Here is a 24850-nt window from a genome sequence, read left to right as displayed (position 1 = left end):
CCAGCTTTTGTTTATCTCGACTTATTTGCATGTGTTAGCCCCTTCAGTAACTACATTTCCATATCTGCTTAGTATTCATGCAAATATTTACTGCACACACACACACACACTGGCAGTGTGCTTGCTGCTAATGCAAAAATTATACAATTTGACAGGTCGTGCACTCCAGTGTTAATATTTTCCTTCAAATAAGAAAACATGGAGAAATGATTCCAGGTGTTCCCAGGAATTCCCAGGCAAACAGCTACATAATTCATTCAAATTAAATACATTTGAGGATTTATAATCTAGTGTAATTATTGTGTGATGACTTCATTTAAGATATCTTAAAAAAGTGTAATACTCTAACACATATCAATTGAAATATGACAAAATGTATCCTCCTAACTAGCCTCCAATAAACTGCAAAGGGCATCTAAAGGGATTTTAACCATACTTAATTATCTACTGACCATCAGCTACAGAGAAACACATCTCTGCCTATAATTTATATCATAAATCAACTATCAATGATCTAAGTATTTTGTTATCAATATAAAACCTAACCACAACTTACTCCTTAATCCTAATCTTTGCCAACTTTTGATGTGCCTAGTATTTTAAAGGTCTAGTGTGAGATTTAAGGGGTGTCTACTGGCATAAAGTATGTATTCATATTTATGAAAGTTTACTTTGGTTTATAATCAGCTGAAAATAAAAATTGTTGTGTTTGCGTTACCTAAGAATGAGCTGTTTATATCTACATACAGAGCGGGTCCTCTTCCACGGAGTCCGCCATGTTGTTTCTACAGTAGCCCAGAACAGACAAAAAACAGGCCATTTGTGTTTTTGTGCCGTCACATTGGCCACCATAGTTCTCCTACACCACGGCTAGGCAACCTGTGGCTGCGGAGCCACATTAGCCCTTCTTTGGGGGTTCCCTGTGGCCTTGAGAAAAAAAAATCAAATGGAAAAAAATGTTTGTCTTTTTATTTTAACATTTTAAAGAAATTATGCACCAAAAAAAAAAAAAAATTAAAACATTTTTTCAACTAAAATGTGCTTCAAACATCTATGGCTTGATGCCTTTTCCTCCAAATTTTGCCACACCTCAGGAGCAGTGGCTAGGCTTACATCTTCCTGGCTAGGCTAGCTATGGAGTCCAAATCCAAAAAAGTCAAGTTTTGAATGAGAATAGAGAATGTTACAGTGTGTGAACAACCTTATCTGCTTTTGCCACCAACTCTGCAAAGTTAAAGTTCCAAATAGTCATAAATTGCCCACTGCAGAACAACCACCCTGTGGTAAAACAAATTAATGAATGCTCATTTAGACCTATTAGTAATATTGGTTGGCTAATTTAGACTAAATAGGCTGTGCTACCTTCATTATAGGGGTTAAAATATGTTTTGTGGCTTTTGCTGATCCCTGTCCTACATGCTTCCTTAGTACACAAAATAAGTTTTAGTTTTGCAACCTCTCTGCTTGAAGCCACGAATTCCTACACATTAGACCTTTAACCCATTTTTTTGCTTTGAAAAAATTACAGAAAACATGAAGTGATCATCAAAGTTGATTTCAGCTCTAAATTTGTGTGACTGCACTAACTTCCAGGAAAACAATTAAATCACATTTGTTGAATAATTATGAGTAGTGAATTGAATAAAAATGGTTAATACTTAACAGATTGTGTGTGGAAACAATCTTATGATGACTCAATGGAAGTACAGTAATGTATTAACTATTTAAGGGATAACTTTGGTGTTTTTCAAGCTGGACTTGAATTTCCTGTGTTTTTGTGTCAAAGTGAGTAATGGAGACAATGATATTTAAGATTTTTTTTATTATTATTTGTGAGCACTGCAGCTAACAGTGATGAATCCAGCTCCAAAGTATCCACTTGCTTGTTTTTGCCACTGGCTCAGATTGTCACTCTAAGTGTCTCACAAAATTATAGAAAGGATCCCTGTGTCATGGTCCTGGGTTTTTATTTGAAGTCTGCTACCTTGAGCTTGAGCTTTTTATATTGTTTTCTTGATTTGGGGTTTTCCCTGTTTCATGGTATTCACTCATTTCTATTTCATAGGTTCGCTCCTCATATGTCATGTCTGGTTTCTCTTCCTGCATTTGTGTGTTATCCTACCACAGTAATTGTCTGCCCTGCCCTGATTTGTTTCACCTGCTCCTCATCAACCCTGCTGTCACCTGTTCCTCATTACCTGCCTGCTCTCCTTGTGTATTCAGTCTTTGTGTTCGCCTTGTCCTTTGTCAATCTGTCTGCATTGGTCACTGGTGTTCCTTGATCCAGTACCTGTTTGTTCTCAGTTCAGTTGATTGTGTTATTTCTCTGTACCTTGTTTGACCTCAGCCCTCTCCCTCAGTGTTGTTGTCTGCCTTTTTTTCTTTTGGTTTCAGCTTTATTACATTAAAGCTGGCTTCTTGTTTCAAACCTGCCTGGTGTCCTCTTTTAACTGTGAAACATGATGCCGTGCAGAAATAGACCTTTTTCTTGAAGCAGAAACAGCCCTGGAATTCACTTTCACCAAACTCACCAGACTCCATTTAAATAAACGTTAATTTTAGTGTGTATACTGCCAGCATATTTTTACATTTAAATCACAAGATTAAGGGTTTATTTCAAGCAAACCAGAGCTGGTGATTGTTGGAACAGTGGAGGACGAACCAAGACAGCTTTTCAATTTTAAATTTTGTTTCAGTCAACTTTAAATGAAGTGTGTTTTACGATGATAAAATTACTGGTTATTTAAATGGAGTCTGGTGGCTTTGGCTAAACAAAAATGATCTTACTCTTTAACGAAAAGCTCTGACTCTGTGGGGATCCTTTTTATAATACTGCCAGACAATTAAAATAATAATGTGAGCCGGTCAGTGGTAAATACAAGCACTTTTAGTGGACCTAAATTGATGGTACAAACATGCCCAGAATGGTTATAGTGCAGCCTGTTTCACCACTGCCAGCTGCAACTCTCGCTCAGTACTGGACCAGTTTCAAAAGCTGTTCTCTCCATTAGTCACTAAGATACAAAAACATGTCCCTGTAAGCCACTTTTGTAAGTCAAAATGCTCAGTATGAGGACTCTTGTTCATATAATAGAAATGCAGCTATAGTTAGTTATTACACCTGTGCTTTTCCTGCTATAACGTAAAAATGTTCAAGTAGCCTAAATATCTGAAAATTGTATTTTCAAAGTGCTGAACTTGGAGCAGAGGTGAAAGTGGTATAGGTGCTAAAGATGTTGATAATAAAATGATAACAAGGAGGCAAGTCTGTAACTGAGAGGTCGGACAACTGATCCCAGCAAGAAGATAATGTACATTTCCCAACATAAGACTCCCAGCCAAAATCCTAAAGTGTAAGCTAATGATGCATGACAGAGCTGCTTCCTGTGAGTGCTTTCAGGACCCATCAGGATGAGCAATCTGCTTTATCATGACCTTGCACCTGCCTCTCACCATCTCTTTGAAGGCGTTCTCTATGGCTCCTATCACCAAGCTCTCGTGCTGGATCTTCTTCTCGGTAAAGAAGCGAGGTGGAGGTGGGGTGTTGCACGGGGAGCCTGGCGCACCTGCGGCCCCCCGCAGGGAAGCGGCTCGGGTCAGGGCTCGGTGAGGGCCTGGGGTGTTTCCCTGGAGGTAGGGGTTGTTTTCGGGCTCCTCGCCCAGAACAGTCGGGGGCAAGGAGGATAAGTTGCGTAAGATCTCGATGACGGCCTGGAGCTGGCAGGCGATGTGGTGCTGCAGTAGGCGGGAGGCGACGACTGCTGCACCTGAACCGGCGTGGCCATCGAACAAGGCCCAGTAGTGGAACACCAGTCCTTCACTGTCCTGCAGACACATACAGAAATCATATATCATTATCTCCGCCACATGTAAGCCTGGAGGGGATCAAGTGTTTGGTTGTGCATGTGTATCTGCCTGTCGGCAACTAATCTCGCTAACTACTGGACCAATCAGCCTACTATTCTGTTTGCACATTTATGACTGTATGCTCAAGGTTCACTTGTGGTTGTGGTGATTCACGGTTGTAACTGTCTGTTGCAGGCCACATTTTGTCCTTCGTCATGGCTCTGAACAGACATCCATAGAAAAGTTTGGACTCATTTTGAACCACAGCATCTGTATGTATGTACATACATGTACATATGTTATAATCCACTTAAGTTAGACACAGTATGAGATGAATAAACAACCATTTTTGTTATCCTGATTGCCATCTTGACTGTAAGGGAGCTGGGAGGGGCAATTTCACCTGGTGCAGCTTGCTACGGACCAGGTGGTCCATCCTCTGCATGGTGTTTTACCACAGCGGGAGCATTTCAGAAGCCGAGCATTCTGCCTGCCTGATTTTATTGACTGGCTAATTTGTTGGTCTTTTTTCCTTGATTTTTTTTTCCTCTATTTTTTTTGCTAAAAAATGCACATCTTTATACCCACTAATGAGTAGCTGACCAACTGTCTGTCGTTTCCAAATCAGAGCGTTAAAAGACAGGACCTACATGAACATCGGCCCTCAGAAGTCAAATTCACCAGTGGGGTTTCAGTAAAACAGTGGCTTTTAATACACATAAATGCTCCACATAATGAGTCTGGAGTATGCAACGGAAATGATTACAGACTCCTTTAATAGCATTTAAGTCCAGACTCCTTTTTACGTACACACAAGTAAAAGCTGCGGTTGTCCAGAAACATCTGTCTAAACTTAAACCACACTCAGATGTAACTTATTTTTTAAAGTCTATAAATTGCAAAAGTAATTTCCCTCATGACGTAATATAAACTGATGCTATAATGAATATTTTGGTTCTTCTGACTTTGTTAAAAATGCGGTGGCGCCCAATTTTAATGCACTAACAAAGGGCAGGAGCCATTGTACCAAACTTAAGAATAATGAGTCTTCAGTGGAAAATCTGTATAATCCCGGCAGGACCAGCACAAGAGGCAAAGTGATGCAAAAAGTACTAAAAATTGTAACACCCCCACCCCCACTGTTACTGTAAGTAAAACAACCCCGCAGCCCTTGGCAGCAATCTACAATATTTCAATGGAAGCAGCGTATTGATGGGAAACAGCTAAGTGGAGGGTCACTACAGGGAATCCTATTGACCAAACTCGCCCTGAGGCTCCAGGTATGACTTTAGACACGCTTTGTGGTGCACTCCAAACAAATTTAAGTGATCCGACGTAGTTTAAATGAGAAATATTTAATTTAAAAAAGCGCCCTGTAAAATAAGCTGATGAACTGACAATTAGGTACAGCCAAAAACTGTATGTTACAGCTCTCCCTGGGGCCGACGTGTGCTCTGGCAACCTGCCTTCATATAGGAGAGGTATAGAGGAAACGTGGGAAAAATAGGATGTAATTGGATTCAGAAATGAAATATAATAAACCCATTTACTGGACCCACAGCATGAAGAAGTTAATAAACTGAATGCCTATTGGGGCAATAAGATGCAGTTCTCACCCTTCTGAAACGAGGACTTTGACTCCTACCATCATGTCCTTTGATAAATAAGTGACTAAGATCAAACTCAGAAGAATAAATATCGAGGCAAAAATGATTCTACAACCTTTTCCAATTTAAATGAATGAGAAACTGTTAATTATGTATATTTTTGCACTGAAAGTAAGCAACATAAATATGAGTTTACATATTTCAATACTGCAAATTGTCCTAGTAATCTGACATAAGTATGCCAAAATCCTCCACCAGCTCATCATACAGTACCATGCGTAAGCTCAAATGATGTCCTTTTAGGAAAAATCATTTGACAGTTTAAAAAAAACAAAGACAACGCGAAATGTGTAATGCTGCCGGATGGGCTTGTAGTATGTGTGAGTCATCTCTGGGAGGAGAGACCCAGGAGAAAATACCATGACTCATCCTGTGTAAAGGTGTTTGGGAGGTCAAACCTCCTTATCTCTATTTCTCTCTGGAGGGAGGAACACACCTCTGTCATATCTCTGCTATCACACGTTCAAGTTTTGCTTTTTTTTGCTGCTATGCCCCACTATTACTGTACCACAACTTACTTGAGTATATTTGCAATTCGCATTCCGGACATTTTGAGTTCAATCATCTCCTAACAGACCTCCGTACAAGCTTTCCCACGCATTGCACAGGGCGTAACCCTGGAAATATACGAGACTGGACACAAACCTTTTTTTTTGTTTTTTTGTACAAACTCCCTCGTGGTGTGAATGATGATTTGTCTCAACTGCCTCCTCTAAGAGAAAAGTTCTCACAGTTTTTGCAACTGCTGGCCAATATGCGGAGGTGGCACTGGATGAAGGTTTCCAGGAAAAAAAATTACATGAATCAAATTTACAATAAAGTCTAAAACAATTCATTTCATCATTTTTATGGTTAAAATGGCAATCAACTTTATTTATATATCTTGCACAACTTCCACCCCTGAGGTTTAATAAAACTTGCTTTGACCCGAGATGATTTTTCCTGAAATATTAAGTATTTCTCAACCTTTTCAACTCTGTGTTCCCATGTTTTTGGGTCTAAGTGACTAACAGAGACGACGATCTTTAAAAGTTGGTCCAGTATTGAGAGAGACCGCTGCAGCCACATCAACCAAACAGGTTGCAGCAATGCATTCTCGGAACCCATCGGCTGTATTCGGCATCTGACTTCCAGCAGACAGCGATACAGCCTCTGGGGGCAGACCCCCAATTTTTTGGCATTCCGTTTTGATTTGGGCAGAGGAGGCGAATTTCCGTTTCCGACTTCCATTTATATATAAGTAAATATGCTGAACCATTGCGATGGATTCAGAGTTTGCAGTGACGCCAATTATGTTCCGCCTTGTTAGTTCACCGCACGGACCGTTTAACCTGGCAGCTCACACGTGATTGGTCAATATCATGTGGACTACAAACAGCCTACAACTGGAAACCAGGGCTCTTCCGCTCTCTTCCGGAGGCAAGATCTCCGGGGTTTGCCTACAGACTCGACATTCACTGAATATAGAGTCTGTATATAGAGACTAGTTGCAATGTAATCTCTATGGGCAATTGTGCACTGTCTATTTACGTTTCTTGAAAGTGTTTGTTTTTGCCATTGACAGGCTCAATTTGTTATTATATGTGTCTGACAACATTACAGAAATGACCCGACAGAGAAATCGAATGTTTTTCCTTACCTTTCAGTGGTCTGTTTGTTATGTTGACTGAGTCTCACCTACGGAGAACTCTCGTTCTTTAACCTCCCGAGAGGTGACTTATTGCGGGAAAAATAACAGTAGAAACATTGATGGGAATTGGAGAGTGCCAGGAAGAGTGGGTTGTGTTGGAGTACAAAGAACTTAGTGTTCTCTAAAAGTTTTTCAATGTCATGGCTGAATATTTAGCTGGGAAAGTCCACAAGATTTTAGTATGAGACTTCTTTAGTGAGACTAGTCACAGTAACAAACACACCAGACCAGCGAAAAGCAGAGAAAACTTTTTATTTCTCTGTAGGGTCCTTTCCATAATGTTGTTAGACACTTAGAATAACAAACTGAGCCTGTCAATGGCAAAAACAAACACTTTTAATGGCCTTAACTCAACGGTGCACAATAAACAAAAGGATTACGGCTGGGCTCTACCGGCTGCAAACGTAAGCGTCATGTCAGTGTAGCATCGCGGCGTATTCATTTGGGCTCCACTGACTGCGTACAGAAGCGACACGTAGAGAAGCCAGCGGGGTTGTTTACCGTTTGCTGAGCCGAGAGGCTGCATGTAGGCTGCATGAAATGTTAAAGCATTTTCCACCTAAATTATTACATATATTTGAGTTATCTACAAGTTTACAGTACTGTTTGTCACCTACTCGCTTTCAAATGTCCGCCACGGACATTTACACAATGTCACGGATAAACATGGGTAAATGCATGAAAAAAATCATCACATATCACCTCTGATAATGGTTTATTCATTTAAAAACACACTGTGCTCATTTAGCACACTATTTCATGTAGTTTTCATCTGCTGGAGGGTCGCGTAGGGGAGCGTAGTGCAACAAAAATAGAAGAGCCGCGTAAAATAGAGAGTTGAGCCGCTGTAATTGATTAACAGGGGGGTGAGCTGCTACAGGACTCGCGCTCCAGACATGTCACGCCGCTGATATGCCCAGTGGAGCCCGGCTGTTACACTGCAGCCTGTTTTGCCGCTGTGGCTGCAGCTGTCTCTCTCAGTATTGGACCATTGGACAGTTAAAAAAATACCCAAGTTTCCCTGTAAATGTGATGTTTTTTCCATGATGGATGGTCCACAATGAATGTTACCTTTTTGATTACACTGTCAGATATGGTTGAGTTAACAAACTTTCCGCTAGTTTACTTACTTTAGTCACATGCAAAACTGTTAATAAATCCATTATGTATGAATGCTGCATACCCTTGTGCATATACTTACACATTAAATGGAGTGTGTATTTGTATATGGGGTTTTCTTACCTCGCCGAGCTTGCTGTGCTCCATACGGAGCCCCAGGCCCTCTCCGTTGGGCAGGGAGTTGCGTCTCTTGGCCGTGGGGGTCTTGCTGGGCGTGGAGGGAGGGCAGTAGCTCATTGGCCTCCTTCTCGCTACGACCACCTCGCAGCAGGCCTGGTCCTCGTTCAGCGCACTCTTACCAGCATTAATCACCCTGAAACAGAAGATGACACACACAGGTTGACTCATATTTTCAACTGTTAGCTTATCTGCAGCCATTCAAAGGTCCTGTTACATAAAAATCCCATTTGGCAACATACTTTCAGCACTCTTCTTCTTTTTCAGATAAAATTTTGCTATGAGCAACAGATGCACCACTTGCTGTAATTTCCCAGTCTGACAGCTGTGGTCTGGAACAAGCCAGTGAATGAAAGCCGACATCAGATGCTTTTTTTTGTTGGATGAAATGGTACTGCAGTCTTTCATGGTTATTATGGCTCACTGCAGGATCACAACAATTAGTCAGAGCCACAGCCTGAGGTTTCTCTCTGCACGCCCAGCGAAGCAGCTGGCTTTGTATGTATCATGTTCCTGATGAAGATCAAACACGAGAGCTTGTTTGTGGTCTTGCTCTGCCGGGAGTGTCCTGATGCATCAGGACAGTCGCTTCTGGGAGAATTAGACGTCTTTGTTTGTGTGTGACTATACATACACGCCCAGAGCTATGTGCATGTTGCCTCATTCATCTTTATTTGTCCCTTATTTAACCAGGCAGACTGCAAAGAGAGACGGTACCAAGGAGAGATGCAACCCGGTAATGATTAAGGACAGCCACACAATAACTGTGTGGTTTGCACAAAAGTAATATGTCTTATTTCCTCCTTTTTTCACACGTCAACATTTGACAACAATTTTTTTAAATTACTACTCTGCTTCTCTTTTGTGTTGTTGTCACAAACAGCAAAAGAAGCTAGATGAAATACATAATGTATATGAGCAGGGCCGTGGCCAGGGTTTTAAATATACTAAGGTCATGAGTCTTAGGCCCCCCCAACACATACCCCACCCCTTGTAAAATACCCCAAATTTTGACCAGAGACCAACAGTAAAGTATGAAAACATTTTAATTATTTGGATTTTTCATACATTATTTATTTGGTTGAACACATATTTCACTGCTGGAAAGATAGTCTTTTCATAAAACTGGGCTGCCTGTGCAGTAGAGACACAAATACTTTTGAAATTGGTGCTAAACGACCAGAGAAAACAGATAAAAAAAAAGGCATTTGCTTTTGATCAAGAGGTAGAAAACCTATGACAACCAGAATGCACAGCGCCACAAAATGCGTCATCCGATGAATCTGAGCTGAGAGTTGAAAAGGGAGATCTGGGCGCTCGTAAGACAAAGGGAAGTTCACCACAGTTTATTTACACATACTACCCACATCTTTATGACACAGAGCTGGTTGAAATGACAAAGTATCCCTTTAAATGTTCTTTAAGTTACATTCATTCCAAACATAGATTGCTAACAGCAGTGATACTCAATTTACAGCCCGTTGGTCAAATCTAGCCTGTGATAGGGTACCAGGTGGCCCCCAAACTCTGTTTCAGACTGGGAATTATCTAAAGGGTGCTTTCAGACCTAGAGTTGTCTTGCTTTGGTCTGAATCAGGGACTAGTTTTGTTATAAAGTTGCATAATTGCCTAGAGTTGGTTTATGTTCTCATGGCAGCATTTACAAGCGGACCAGATAAAATGTCTTGCACGATAAAGCTGCTCTTGATTGGTTAGAATTTCCACGCGGGAAAAATCCAGGAAGTAAACAAAATGTAGTAGACTTGCAAGACCACCTCTTCAAGAAGGTCTCGGTCTGGTTGTTGTGGTGCGCACCCAACTATGATTGCTGTATTCACACCTGCCCAAAAGAACCGCACTTGGGGGGCAAACACACTTGAGTTTGATTGAACCGAACCAAACAGGGCCGGTGTGCCATTAGATATCAGAGTGCATTAAAAAGCATCAAAATGGAGCTTGTTTATCAAAAAAAAGGAGAGGACCCCCCAGACAACCCAATAGAGCTCTAGGCTAAGCCCCAAATGTCCTCAAATCCTTGAAATGCCCCTCTGTTGGGGCTGCTGCAACTGGCCCTTGGCCTCCTGTCATTTTGCAAAAGTGGCCCCTGGGCAATGCAAGATGAGTATCCCTACTGTGGGCTCCAACTGTGAAAGTCACAGCATTATTTAAGATGTTTACACAGCAGTGACATTTTAAAGGTTATAATCCAGTTTCTACTTGCTACAACAACTGAGAAAAAAAATCAATATTAAAATTTTGGCATAGAAATAAACGCTTGGGCCTATTTTGCAGCACTAATCTCATACTGGCCACCTCAAAGGTTGCTCAACCTGCTGAACAACAGTTAATGATAAAATGTGATTGGGGCCACCAATGAATGGTGGAAAAATAAAGATTGTGAAGGCAGCTCCGATGAGACTGGCAAGTCTGACAGACGTCTCTGGAGGGTGTTGTGAATGTGTGTGTGAGAGTTGAGAAATTGGCATGCCTATTTATAGACACAGACTCTGGATGCTTTCTGCTAGGCAGCATCAATGTCTGGTTCCTTGTTCCTTGCTTGTTAACCTTAGATACAAAGAGAATGATAAGGACAGGCATAGATATTTAGCAAAAGTGACAGTTTATGCATGTATTAGTATGAATATATGTTAATATTTATGCTCATAAGCATAATTTATATGGATTTTTGCTTTTAAATTTTCGATGTAACAGTTTTTATGTTGTTCTGCATACTTAGTTTGCTAATACCCACAGAGTGAGTGAGAGAAAAAGAAAGCTATTGTCTTCAAAGCCGTGTGTAGCTGTCCATTATCAGTGCGGATTATGCAGTGGTTAAATGGGAGGATACCCAATCAATAAAGGCCTTTGTATTTCTAATCTGGTTTTAGAGTAAATGTGTTGGCCATTTTGCTTCAGTGTCCTGCAGTGGAAACCCAATGACCAGGGAATTTCTTTTAAAGTGTGTGAAGCATTATTGTCTCATCAGATGCCGAATTTTGGCATCATGTTGAGTGTTTTTAAAACCATTCAAATAATTAAACTGTTCCATTGAAACACAGCTAATTAGCCTCTGCTGGGGTTGTAGGAACAGTGGAATTACTACTCTCTACATCTAATTTCTCCTCCGAATATGGCAGCAACAGGCAAGAATCCGCACCCGGCACTGCCACGTTTGATGAAGTATTTGTTACAACTGTGCTAACAACTTCCATAAAGCCCAACGTGTTATAAATGGAACTGGTTGCCATGCTTGGTCTTGTGGTATCGAGGGTGCGCCGGAGCTAAAACTGGCACTGCTTTGGTTATATTGTGTCATTCACCATGCATGTGGTATAAAAGCCATCATGTCCAGAGGGCTGTTCTTCACTGTGATTGCGCAGCTCTGCTTTCAAACCTAATATATTACCACTGCACCCATAATTACAGTCGAAAATGCCCTCTGAGTTATTATAGTCATAAAACACTTTGACGCATCAACCACTTTTGAGCTCATGATACACAGAGGTCTGGGAAGTCTTTGTCTGCTTCATCCAATCTGCTGTCAACAAACGCAGTAATGTAATGACCTGTGCATGTATGTGTGTGATTAATCATGTCCTGCTGGCCTGACATCATTTTGTATGTAAAAATACATGTTTGTATAAACTTTTGAACCCTATAAACTATTTGCAAAAACCCAGTCCTCATCCTTCACTATTGATTGGACCCACTAAATGCATTGTCCAATGTATTTAATGGGTCAAATCGATAATGGATCATTGTGTGTTACTCTGTGTCCTGGTAGGTGCAGCTGGTGTGTGCGACTGAAAGTACCCTTGCATCTAATTTGTCCCCATTTCGCCATTCGCAGAAAGAATGACAGTCATTTCGCTTCTCTGCCAATCAAATTTTTGTTTCATTCGGAACAATTAGCTTTCCTCCCATTAGGAACAAAACCTAATTTTCCCCTCCATTGTCAGACATCTAATGCCCTCTTTGTTTCTCTACCCTCGGCAACAGATTCTGGGCCAGACATTGGCCCCAAGGATGAGATATAAATTTTTGGTGAAGCACAATGGTTCATAGCTTTGCCTCCATTTAATTCGTAACATCAAAGGAACAATAACAGCAAAAGAGCTACGAGTGAAATACTTAAAACAGTCTTTTAAAAAGTCCAAATTTAGTACTTTTCCCCGGGGGGGTTTGGTTAGGATTGCACTTCCACCTGTATATAAGAGATAAGAAAATACAATGGAACAATGGGTGTTTGAATGGAGTGTAAGAATGGATGGGGTTGTCTTCAATATTTGGTTCTAAAGGGACTGCGAGGAACATCAGTAAAAATGGTACATTTTTTTTAGTTTACAATGATAACAGTGGAAGATTACCACTCGAAAGTCTTAGTAATTTCTGAAGCAATTAGTCTTTGATTTCAGACAGAGACTGACACCTACTCATCTCTAACCCACGACCATTAATTTTGCTCACTGAAATAACAAATATTGCTGCCAGATTCAGGGCTCGATTAGGCAAAAATTATAAAAGGATTAAAAACATTGTTTTTTCTGTAGCTGATGAAAAAAGTAGCTAAGGAGTGAGCCATCTTGCCTCCTTCTCATCTCTGTTGAGAGCTACACATGCATGGTACCATGGATGTATTAAGAGTCCTGGATACAGCATTGGAAGCGGGCCCCTTTTCATTCCTATAAAAATTTCTCAGTGGCGCATGAAGCCAAAAAAGCTTGAAAAAAGTATGAAATCACCTGGATGTTTTGCATTGTGGGACCCAAAGAGCAAGCCCACTACTTACAGCCAACAAGCACAGGCAAGGAGCTAAATTCTGCTGGCCAATGGGCTGACTTCCGCTTTAGCGCACTGCTAACTTTACTGGGAATAAAATTATTTTAATCTTGTGGCTCCTCTAGACTCTTCAAAATGTTTGATATTTAAACATGTCTTATTGAGGGGGTTGCGACACTCAAAAAAATGCATCCACTGATTTACAGACGAGTCTTTCCCAATGTAAGTCTATGGGAAAAAGTCATTTTGGGCCCCATGGCATCACCTGATGGAGTCGCTTGTAATTCCACTTTTCATTCATTCATTTATTTTCAGTAACCACTTATTCTGTTGGGGGTCACAGGGGAGCTGGAGCTTCCCCAGCTGACACTGCAAGAGAGGCAGGGTACACCCTGGACAGGTCGCCAGACTATCACAGGGCTGACACATAGAGACAGACAACCATTCACACTCACATTCACACCTACGGGCAATTTAGAGTCACCAATTAACCTGCATGTCTTTGGACTGTGGGAGGAGAACACCCAGAAAAAGAAGCCCCTTTTACACTGCCAGATTTTCCACGAATGTTGGGCTGTTTTGCCGGCCAGCTGCGAATGTTTAGACACACAGAGCCAGATTGGCGAATTGATCTGAGGCGCCCAACTTTCCGCCTCGTAGGGTAGTCATATTGCCGCAACCCTTTTAGTTTAAAAAGACCATGGCGGCCTTCCGCAACAGGAGGGGCTGTTGAAGACTTGTGGGAGGAGCTGTTGATGACGCCGCACTTGCGAGCCACTGGCGCTGGATAAACAGGAAACAGCTGATAGCAGGAATTAGCGAGCAGCTAGTAGCAAGAGGGAAACGTAAACCTGACAGACACTGTGAAGATGAGCAACTGGGGAGACAAGGTATTGCGCGACCTCCTTGTCCTCGCAAACGAAGAGGCAATTAACCGTCAGATGACGGGGACGGTGAAGAACGGGCCGATTTACGAAAGAATCGCCGCCTGACTAGCCGCAACTTCCCTCCCACGTCACTGTTTACGTCACACGCTGAGCCACACATTTTGTTACTTGCTCATGCCCCCCATTGCCCCGAAAAAGGCGCATTCTGTAAACAAAAGTAGGTAGGCTGCATTTTGCTGCACTCCCCGATTTTGTTTTTATACTGCCACTGCTGAAAAAAGACTGGGCTTTCCTGCAAATCTGCACAATTCCTATCTAAAAAGGGCTAAAGACTGACCCTGGTGGAATGTGCGAATTCCGAATTCCGACCAAAGCTGCATGCTACTAGGTTTTAAGCTAATTAGCTACATGCTAACCTTTGAAGCTCACATTCTTTACACTTTTGCTTATATTTTTGGTTATTAAAAAGGTAAAAAAAATAAACAGCACCATCCAAACTCTTTATAGAGAATGTGACGTCACGTTGTGTTAAATGTTTTAGATGGGAGTGCCATCTTGGGAGGAACGTGCTCTGTTTGCTGTATCTGCTACTGTGGTTAGGCAACAGTATTTAGACAAGCTAATCACGATAAACAGCATAGTTTGATATGACTTGGCAAGAGCCCCATGCACTACCTCCCCCAGACGGTATCGTTTTTGGACAGAGGTAACAGAGTGTGTACTTCACAACATTGCACCTCCGTCCAACAGGGCATGACGTACTGTACCTTCACATTCTCTATGCCAAGTATTGCTCTTAGCATGCACTTACTCCTACCAATGCTTCAACAAAGGGAGCTAAGCTATGACTGTAGTTTAATAAATGGTCAAGTATGAGCATTACAAAAAAAGATTTGACTTGTAAGTGTTTGGGATTTACCTTGATTCCAAACAGAAAAGAAAAAGACAACTGTAATCGATTTCTGATGTTCTGTTCTGTTGTTTTTGTTGTGAGCAGAAAAGAGTCGAGAGTATAAGAGGTAACAGAGGTGAGAGCCAAAATGGCTGCTGTAATGACAACACAGGAGGCTTTAATTACAGATAAATGCTGGTAGGAGCTGAACTCATTAACCACACCGGTCCCAAAGAGACACTTCAGGCCTGCTCTGAGTATCAGTGTGTGTGTGTGTGTGTGTGTGTGTTACAGAGAAAGAAAGAAAAGGACAGAAAGATATGACCAAAGACCTGATAAAAACTGTTTCAGTATTATTCTATTATAATACAGCAGCAGAGAAGAGAATGAGGGACGGGTTATTTCTAATAATAGCTTATATATCCACAGGATTCAGAATGGGAACAAACTTTCCTCTGCAGAAAACAGTACAGAAACTATTTAAAAATATTCAAATATAATCTGTTCTTCTTGAGATAAGTAGTAGATTGACATATCTGTGAACAATTATCAGACAATGGTTCAGCTGGCGCCCCGTTGTTATCTATATCTGCTTTTTGTCATTACTATTGATTAATTAGTGATTTGTTCCTCCTTTATTTCTTGGTAATTACCCAAGATTCTGCGTATCTTACTGTGAAACCACACACATAATTGGTAACAGGGTGGAGAGACGGATTGTCATCCAGGAATTCATTCACTGTGATATATTAACTGAGGGTGGAAACGGATTTAGTGCGTTGATCAAATATCACGTACAATAGCTACATAACTCTAGAGCTACATATTCATACATCGTTTCCTTTTAATAAACAAATGCAACAAGCTTCTCCAAAGTCTAAACATACTATATGTTGATGTCATCACGTTGTGTGTCTTGTGCCCTGCCCTTAGACTACAGATGAGGTCTTTTTGTGGCTATATCAGGTCCCTGTGATGCTGGTGATATGCTTGTAACACTTTCTGTTAGGGGTCGAGGAAAAAAATCAATACAACATAGTACTGCGATAGTTATGTATGGCAATATTGTATCTACACACTCTAAAAAAGAATCCACTGGTTCAAGTTAAAAAAAAAACGAAATTTGTACAACCAACTTGATTTGCTTTGACCTGAACAAACTTAATTAAGTTGAATCAACTTAATATGTATCAAAAAGTTGTGTTAATATTTAATGGTCAAACTATTTTATTCTATTCTAACTTATTTATTTTTAATTCCATCCCACTAAAAAATGTAAAAAAAAAGTTTTGGATTTTGACCAACTTCTTAAAATAAGTTTCCAACTGACACAACAACAAAACTAACCTTAAAGGAGCAATAAGTGAAATTTATCATTTCTAGATTGAAGGAATTAAAAAATTGCTATGTGAAGAACAAGAGGTGTAATTTCATCAGTATAGCATGACCTCACACACCCTCTCTCTGTGTTGTTCTCCAGCCAATTGTTTACAAGCCAGTCCAGCTGCGCGTTCATGTACGTTCATGTGTTAGGTGAGTAGCCCGGCAGCCCAGCTAACATTTGCAATTAGCATTGTAAAATGTAGCCCGGCAGGCAGCCTGGCGGGCTGTGTTTAGCTATTTCTCTGCCTACTTCAATGATGATGGTACCTGTAATAAATGTAATATATTTGCTGAGATGGAGGCGAGGCTCAGTGACTAGAAGAGCTGGTAGAAGCGCTCCATAGCTGTAAGTTACTCCAGTAGCCGTAGTAGCTCTAGAGCTAACTCCAGGAGCTAACGCTAACGTCCCTACTCTGCGTGAGCCGGAGCCATGAGCCGTGGGCTCACGGAGAAGAGTAGGAACGTTAGCGTGGCAGCCGACTAGTGCCAACACTAACGTCAGCCAGTTAGCCTCCCAGCTAACGTTAGCCCAGGCTCTCCGTTTGGATCCAACTGGAGCACTGAGCCCTGGTTTGTTATTCAGGTTAATGTGGGAAGAAGCTGCGGGTATATCGGGCCGCTGAGTGAAGTGGAGCCTGCGGAAGAAACACAGGGACCGTCTGGATGTAACAGTCCATGGAGATGCTGCGGTCCTCGGCTGCACAGACGAGGCGAGTGGGGTGGGGGGTGGAGAGCAGAGGTAGAGGGAGGAGTGGCTCATGACACACTTTGTTTTGGTCTACAGGCAGTGCACAACAGCAAACCTAGCAGTGAAACGATTTCGCATTATGCCCCTTTAATTTTTTTTTAATACTAAACATTTCTTGATTGCAAATTATCGATTTTTTATTATAAAATTTAATAATATTACAAATACAAATTAAACTTTTAGTAGCCTACTAGAAGAATATGGTCAATTGATTTTTCAGATCGCCAGATACATTTTGTTGCCATTAAAATGACTGAAGTGAGATGAACAGACTGAAAAATCTATCTTATTTGATAAAAATGACAGTTTTCCTTTGGGGACATAATTTGCAGATAATATATTGCAATATATTTTATTAATCAATACTCAGCATATCGCAACATGTTAAAAATTGCAAAAATACTACATCATGACTAAAGTATCGTGATAATATCGTATCATGGGGCCCCTGGTGATTCTCAACCCTAGTTTCTATCTCACCACCAATAACTCTGTGAATTTTTGTGCTATAGCTCTAAAATTTTGACACAAAGCAGCCTTTTTTTGTCTACTACAAATAGCAATATTTCCAAATTCTCCAACTATATCATAAAACTCTTAAACACTTAATTTATGTCAGATACAAGGAGTTCCACTGTTACAACCTGCCCCACAACCATGGCGGTAAGGTTAACACAACCTGGGGTAAGCTATTATTTGGAGACCAACCCTCCTCTCCTTCCCTGCCTCATCTCATCTAATACAGACATTAGGACTGTGGTGAAAATGTCTGTAATATAGACTCACAAACAGAGTGTCTTCCTGAGTTTTATTACCACACTTACAAGCAGGCACAGGCAACCTTCAACAGAGTCTCAGGCTGAGATGGGCAACTTCTCCTAGCAGCACTTTAATACAGTTGCAGTGAAGTCACCTGTGACACCAGTATGTCAAACAAAGCTGACAGTCTGAGGCTGCATCTCTGATACACAAAGTACTGCCCTTACTGATAAGCTTCAAGACAACCTTGCATACTTGTTTGATGAGAACACTGTGGCTGTATCCTGGAACATCAGGTCACACAAAGTTAAGGCTGTATAAGGCTGTATTTTCCAGTACAAGGCCGTGTGTAAGAGCACCACTATCAGTTTTTTCTTGCCAAATCTCCTGGCTGAAAAAAGGAGTGAGATGGAGAAAATGTGTTTAGTTGTCATTGGGGTTAGTTCGCTTTTATAAAAGGTGTTACAACCATCCCCATCCCGGTCAGTCACTATTTAGGTAGCTGTAGAAACATGATGGTTTGAAATGAGAGAGATGAAGATGAAATGCCTCACACTTCACCTAAGAGGCTCTCTCATCTAATACAAGTTACATCATTACAATTTCAACAATGTCGGCATTAACCAAAATATAGAAATACTTTAATACCTGAAAATCAGTATTTTGCCTGTAAAATTTGCATACTTTTTTACATGGCTATGAAATTTCAAATGCAAGGTCAGGAAGGAAGTGGTCATACAATACATGTATTACATGACTCATAGATCATCCCTTCTTGGTGAAAGTAGTGCTGTTACAACCATTCCCTTTTTTACAACCATACCCGGTCTCCCCTACTTAAGAATATGACTTTATCTGTCTGGTCCAACCCAGGAGCTCCCTTCTGTTGTAAGGCATCCCAGGCCCTCTTCTTTGGAGATTGTCATGTTTTAGAAGTTTAGAATGGACAAACCAAACACTGGCTATAGATAGGGCCATTCGTGTTTTGCATCGGCCACCGTAGTTAGCACCAGATTTGTGGTGAGAGTCTTTGGAAAAACACAGATTTAACATGAAACTGCTTTATTCAGTGTTTTCCCAGTTTAAATTGTGGTTTCTGTTTGTTTTGAGAGGAAGAGACCTCTGTGGATAATTCAGCTCCTGGTAAAAATCTCCTGAATGTCCGGATCCAAAGTTATGCCAAACAGTGTCGAAGAAACACTTACTTGTAACACAAGAACTCCCTTAATTCAGCATTTTAACCGTTTAAATCAATGAGTCTGTTTGAGTTAGAGAGGAAGATCCCTCTGCGGATAATTCAGCTCCCGGTAAAAATCTCATGAACAAAGAACACTTTAGAAATTCTAACCAGGAGAAGTTTCAGCCACATAATCCTCCTAAATCTTACACAATGAATATCCCTTCTTTTGTTTTGGCATCCCAGGGTACATCCTGCTACCTGCTTACCTATAAAGTCAACAATGGTAGCCTATAAATGCAATCATCAAAGGAAGTCAACTTGTAATACACCCACCTAGTAAGCTATTAATTACCCACTGTAAAATGTGACATGATTAAGAGAGCACTGGTTCCCTCCTGTACTATGTGGATGCTGACAGGGGCAGCAATGACAGGCAGCAACAAACTCTTCACTTAAGTGCATTAAACAGCAGTCAGCAGTCTGATGTCAGGAAAGGCCAGGCTGGAGTATGAGGGTGCATCTTTTTAAACTGGTTTGCTACAGTGCATCCAGAAGCCATTAGCATGCAATCACACACTGACACACAGCCATGCCATAAATAGAGCACAGTTGTAGACTTAATACCCAGATGCTGCTGGTACAGTGGAGGGTGCATCATCATCCTCTTGCACGTGAGAACCAGCTTGGGCTCTCTGAGTGATGTGACCTTTGTGAATGCTGTCATCCATTTCTTATAGCACGCAATTGCAATTTGACACAGAGAGCAAAAGGATGCTGCGTGGATCCACAAGCATGCTGGATGTGGATGTAGGTGACAACAGGTGCAGGTTTGCTCCCAGGCAGAGCTTAGTGTGCACATCTGTTGACAGGAGCAAATCAGTAACACAGTGTTGTGATGGACACTTGGGCCTCCCAGATGCTTTGCATTAAACCCAACTGTGATGACACTTGAAAGACAACAGGAGCAGATTTAAAGTGCAGCTGCCGTGGGTGTACTTACTCAGCGTATCCGGTGGCCCACGGTAATCTCCTTGTTTCCTTCAGGATGAGGATGGGCCGGGCTATGTGGTCCGCGGAGCACTCGATCTCATCCGGGGACAGTCCAAGGAACTCAGGTCTCATATATGGGAATCTCAGCGGCAGCTCGGAACCAGGGTTGCCTCCGCCGGAGCTGCCCCCGGCCATGATCCCACCCATGAAACCGGCCACTGCGGACTTGACCCGGGTGAGCATGTTGGTGGCGCGTCGCGGCGGGGCGTCCGTCGGCCGGTGCGCGGCGCCGCGGCTCCCTTTCCCCGGATTCCCCCCCAGCTCGACCGCGCTGGTCGACGACAGGCTCAATGGAGAATAAGAGGCGGCGGAAGAGGAGAAGGAGGAGGAGGAGGAAGAGGAGGAGGAGGAGGACCTCAGATGGTTACAGCTTCATTCAGTCAGCGCGGAGACAACAGCCGCAGCCGGAGGAGAGAATGATAGACACAGATATAATGCATTAGGTAAAGCCCTGCACACCCATGGAGAGTCATTGATAACAGCTCGGCCGTCGTGAACGCGGAAATACACTGAAGATTATCGGGTCATGTGACGCAACCGTGGATACACACTGCAAAAAATGTTAACGCAAAGCACGCGCTCCACGTTTAAATCAACTTACACACTCAATTTAAAAGCATAAAACCACATGTAACACCCAGTGGTGTGAGATATATCATTCCTGCTACTGTACTGCAAGTTTAACTGTTAATAAAATGTTCAGGAATCAGCTTCAACAAGAAGATTGATGTCATTATTTTAAGAAAGCCCTATTTTGGCAACTCTAAACTACCTCACTGGAGACAAACAAAAATTACATAAATTTTTTAGAATGTTACATTTCAGTTATTTCATAGAAAAAAAAATAAAGTCTCTGTTTGCTAAATGGCTTGGTGAGACTGATATTTTTTGCGGTGCAGGATGAGCAAAGATTGATAATTCTTACAGTGTAGGATGAGCAGCTTACAGAGGCTGACAGCAGGTTAAAGGTAAATCAGGCCTATAGCCATTATACATGCTATAAAGACCCTGCCTTTGTGTAATAGATTGTCCTAAATGAAATTTAAGACGTTATTACACTGTAAAACCTGACACAGTAAGGGCGCCGGAGGCTGTAGGGCTCTGACAGGAAATATTGTGATGATCAAAATCAAAGTTTTGCCTGTAAAAAGTTCCTTGGGTGGAGCTCAGGGAGAAAGCCGAGGGCGTTTCCTGTTGTCCGCTGAGTTCACTCTGGTCAGTCTGGTGTCCAGGAAACTCACTGATTATTTTGTGATTTCACGAGGATGTGTCATTTAACACAATGACTGAAATACAAGTCCCTTGAACGGTGCGTAATTACGCACAGCACATCACACAGACTGTGTGGCATCTGAGGAATTTATCTAATCAACTGAAAGGAAGGACTTAAGTCATCAACAAGCAGCCGAGGGGGACATTACTGGTAAGATGAAACATTCACTTTTCAATAAGATAGAACTAGATAGATAGATAGATAGATAGATAGATAGAACTTATTTTTGTAACAACAGTAATAATGATAAAAAGAAAGAATATAAAGAAAGAACAATTAGTCTATATGAAGTTGTATGTAGAAGCTGTTCCTTTGTTGAAGGGGACATTTTGTGTGGCTCTCGACTCTCCTGTTCATTAATTTATTCATTAATTAAGTTATTTTTCTTTCTGAAGTTACTGTAAGTATTAGTTATTAACTATAACTGTTTCTTCTGATCATTTCTGTTTTGAGAGAGGCATGTAAAATACTTTGATTGCTGGACATGAGTGGAACAAAAAATATATAAATGAATAAATAAATAAATAAATAAATAAATAAATAAATAAATAAATAAATAAATAAAAATAATAATAGCCTACTTATTATTTTATAATACCTGGTATAGGAATCAAGTTTTGAGAAGTCAACATATGCTGGTACCATTTTGTAATTTGGCATACACTTATAAATAAGCAAGTATAGAAGTTTATTAACTCATTAGAGAGGGTTTATAATTTGTAAGGATTTCTTTAAAAATGATTTGTCAATTAATTATTTATTTACATCAACAATCTTCTCTATTACAACTATCTTTAGTTTCTTTAATTCACCAGGAGGACGCTTCCTCCAATCTTCTGTTTGACTACATAGGGTTTGAAAACAAAAAATCTATGAACAAATTATTAACATTTACAACCAAAAATATGATATTTTATTCAAGTGGAGGAATCACTTATTAATGATTTACAATAAAAACAGCAGACTTAATGACTTATTAGACTATAAAATAAGAACTTCTTGAATCCTTATCAATTAATTACCAAAAGTTATGACTGTGGGGTTTATGGCTTATTATAAGTGAAATAAATATATTAAAAATGTCTAATTATTAATGAATTACTCATATTTATAACTTCATTATTACCCATAGAAACCCACAGCCAGTGCATAGTCATAACTGTGGGGAAAAGCAGTATTGTAATACACACTGAATCCCAGTAGATAGAGCCATTACACTGAAGTAGAACATGTTTAAAGAACTCATAATGTCCTAACTACTGTGCAAGGTGCCAAAGAACTTCTTTTTTGACATTGTTCAAACAGGAAATGCTTCAAAGTGCTCATCTGAGGTCTCATGTCAATAGTACTTTCACTGATCTCCACCTCAGGTCTAGGTCAGGTCAATATTCTTTGAGTTCACCAATGTTTTCACTGAGGGAGTTCCAAGCTGACTCCAGCTGAGCTAGTGCTAACTAGGTAATAGTCTATTGTTTGCTTCTTTATTTAGACCTATTATATGTGTCTATTTATATCTGTGTAAGGGATTTTATGTAATCCAGGCATGTGTTTGGTTTTGTCTCCTCTTCCTGCTAAGGGTTAGGCACAACAATGATACACATAGCTGGATAATCACTGCTTTTATGAGGTCCAACTATAACTGGGTTTCAACAAGTGTGGATTTTTGGGGAGGGTTTTCTTTTGGTAACGCTGTGTCCTTGAAATAAAATTCTTTTACATTTATGTCATTAGGAAACTTAAAGGAGCCTCTGGCTAATGGCCAGATGCAACTTGATTAATATCCTATTGTTTGTTTTTTTATTTAGACATGCCTGACATTGTCTGTGTATTTACCGGACATTCAAGTACTTTATTATGGACAGTCAGCTACAGCATTTTGCACTTTACCGGGCATTTTTGCAATAATAATCCAGTACTTGCATGCACAATTGCCATTTTATATGGACCTTCTGATATGAATTTTTGTGGATTTTTTATGGACTTCCTAATATGAATTTTCAGCACATGCACTTTTTAACTTTTTAACTATAACGGTTTCTTCTGATCATTTCTGTTTTGAGAGAGGGGCAGGTAAAATACTTTGATTGCTGGACATGAGCGGAACAAAAAATAAATAAATGAATAAATAAATAAATAAAATAATAATAGCCTACTTATTATTTTATAATACCTGGTATAGGAATCAAGTTTTGAGAAATCAACATATGTTGGTACCATTTTATAATTTGGCATTAACCCAATGAATAAGCAAGTGAAGAAGTTTATTAACAGTTTACCACCTCTCTTTTAACACAATTCTCGAGAGCTAATGTTAGCTAATCACTACCTTAGCATATGTTATGAGATGTAGCCCTCCCATTACCCTTATCCTAACGTTAACCGCCTCTTTTTTAACATAATTCTCAAGCGCTAATGTTAGCTAATCACTAACTTAGCATTAGCATAAGCAACAAGATGTAGCCTTCCCATTACCCTTATCCTAACCTTAACTGCCTCTCTTTTAACATAATACTCAATAGTTAATGGTAGCTAATTGCTAACTTAGCATTGACATAAGTATCCAGATGTAGCCTTCCCATTACCCTTATCCCAATCTGGAAATCCATTGGTAAAAAAAAAAAAAAAAAAAAAAAAGGCACAGCCCGGAGTTTTTTGACTAACCGGAAGTGCAGGGGCTTCATGCCCTTCACTTCCGGTGGTGCCCCAGGGAATCGCCGTGTTGTTTGCAAATAATTTGGGTAGAGAACCAGCAGAGTTTAGCTATATATCACATTTTTCACGTCACTATATCACAGTGTAGACTAATCTGATGTTTGTTAAGTCTATAAACACAATGACTGAACAGACGTTACTATTTCTGTGTGCACGTAATTAATATGGTTATCGTAGATTAGCTGGGCTAACCGTTAGCTGTTAACCTTAGCCGTTAGCGTTGTCTATAACCATAGACTGTACAAAAATAAGGTAATAACTCAATAAATGGTCCGTGAATAAAAAAAAATTCCAGCGAATATCTTAGTTACAACATGATTGAGCTAGCAAAGCAGTTTTGTGTTGCTATGTGTGGTATTTATTCAGTTATGGGAAATCACGATGTCTAGAAAGCATCAGTGGCTGCAGCTGACAGGGACAGTTAGCAAAGCTAACATCAGGACGTCATCTGTTAAAAGCCTCCCGTTGCTGGATACGACATGAAACTACTCCAGTTATTTCAATCATGTTGTAACTCAGACATCCGCTGGAAAAAAAAATTTTTTTCACGTTGACAAGACGGCATTACTGGAGTGGTCGCTATGGACGCGCTATGGACGCGGAGCTTGCTGTTTCTGTAGGTACACATTTCCTGGGGACACCTGCACGTCTCGGCCGCGCCCCCTCCATTGTGATTGGCTAAAGCGCA

The 24850-nt window shown here is 40.6% G+C and overlaps 1 protein-coding gene across 1 annotated transcript in view; it reads right to left on the bottom strand.

Annotated features, from left to right (window-relative positions):
* The window catches only part of LOC117249368 (protein phosphatase 1H-like), a 38094-nt gene extending 17409 nt beyond the window's left edge, over positions 1 to 20685 (bottom strand). Inside the window, exons 1-3 of the mRNA XM_033614983.2 lie at positions 20128 to 20685; positions 8446 to 8635; positions 3454 to 3825 (exon numbers count right to left, since the gene is read on the bottom strand). Of these exons, the coding sequence (XP_033470874.1) occupies positions 3454 to 3825; positions 8446 to 8635; positions 20128 to 20360 (795 nt within the window). The 5' untranslated portion in view covers positions 20361 to 20685. The remainder of the gene's footprint in view (positions 1 to 3453; positions 3826 to 8445; positions 8636 to 20127) is intronic.
* Positions 20686 to 24850: the final 4165 nt, after the last annotated feature.

Source organism: Epinephelus lanceolatus, chromosome 23, assembly GCF_041903045.1.
Source record: "Epinephelus lanceolatus isolate andai-2023 chromosome 23, ASM4190304v1, whole genome shotgun sequence".
NCBI classification, from domain to species: domain Eukaryota; kingdom Metazoa; phylum Chordata; class Actinopteri; order Perciformes; family Serranidae; genus Epinephelus; species Epinephelus lanceolatus.
Note: the sequence above shows the minus strand (reverse complement) of the source record. Positions and strands in the feature narration are given on the sequence as shown.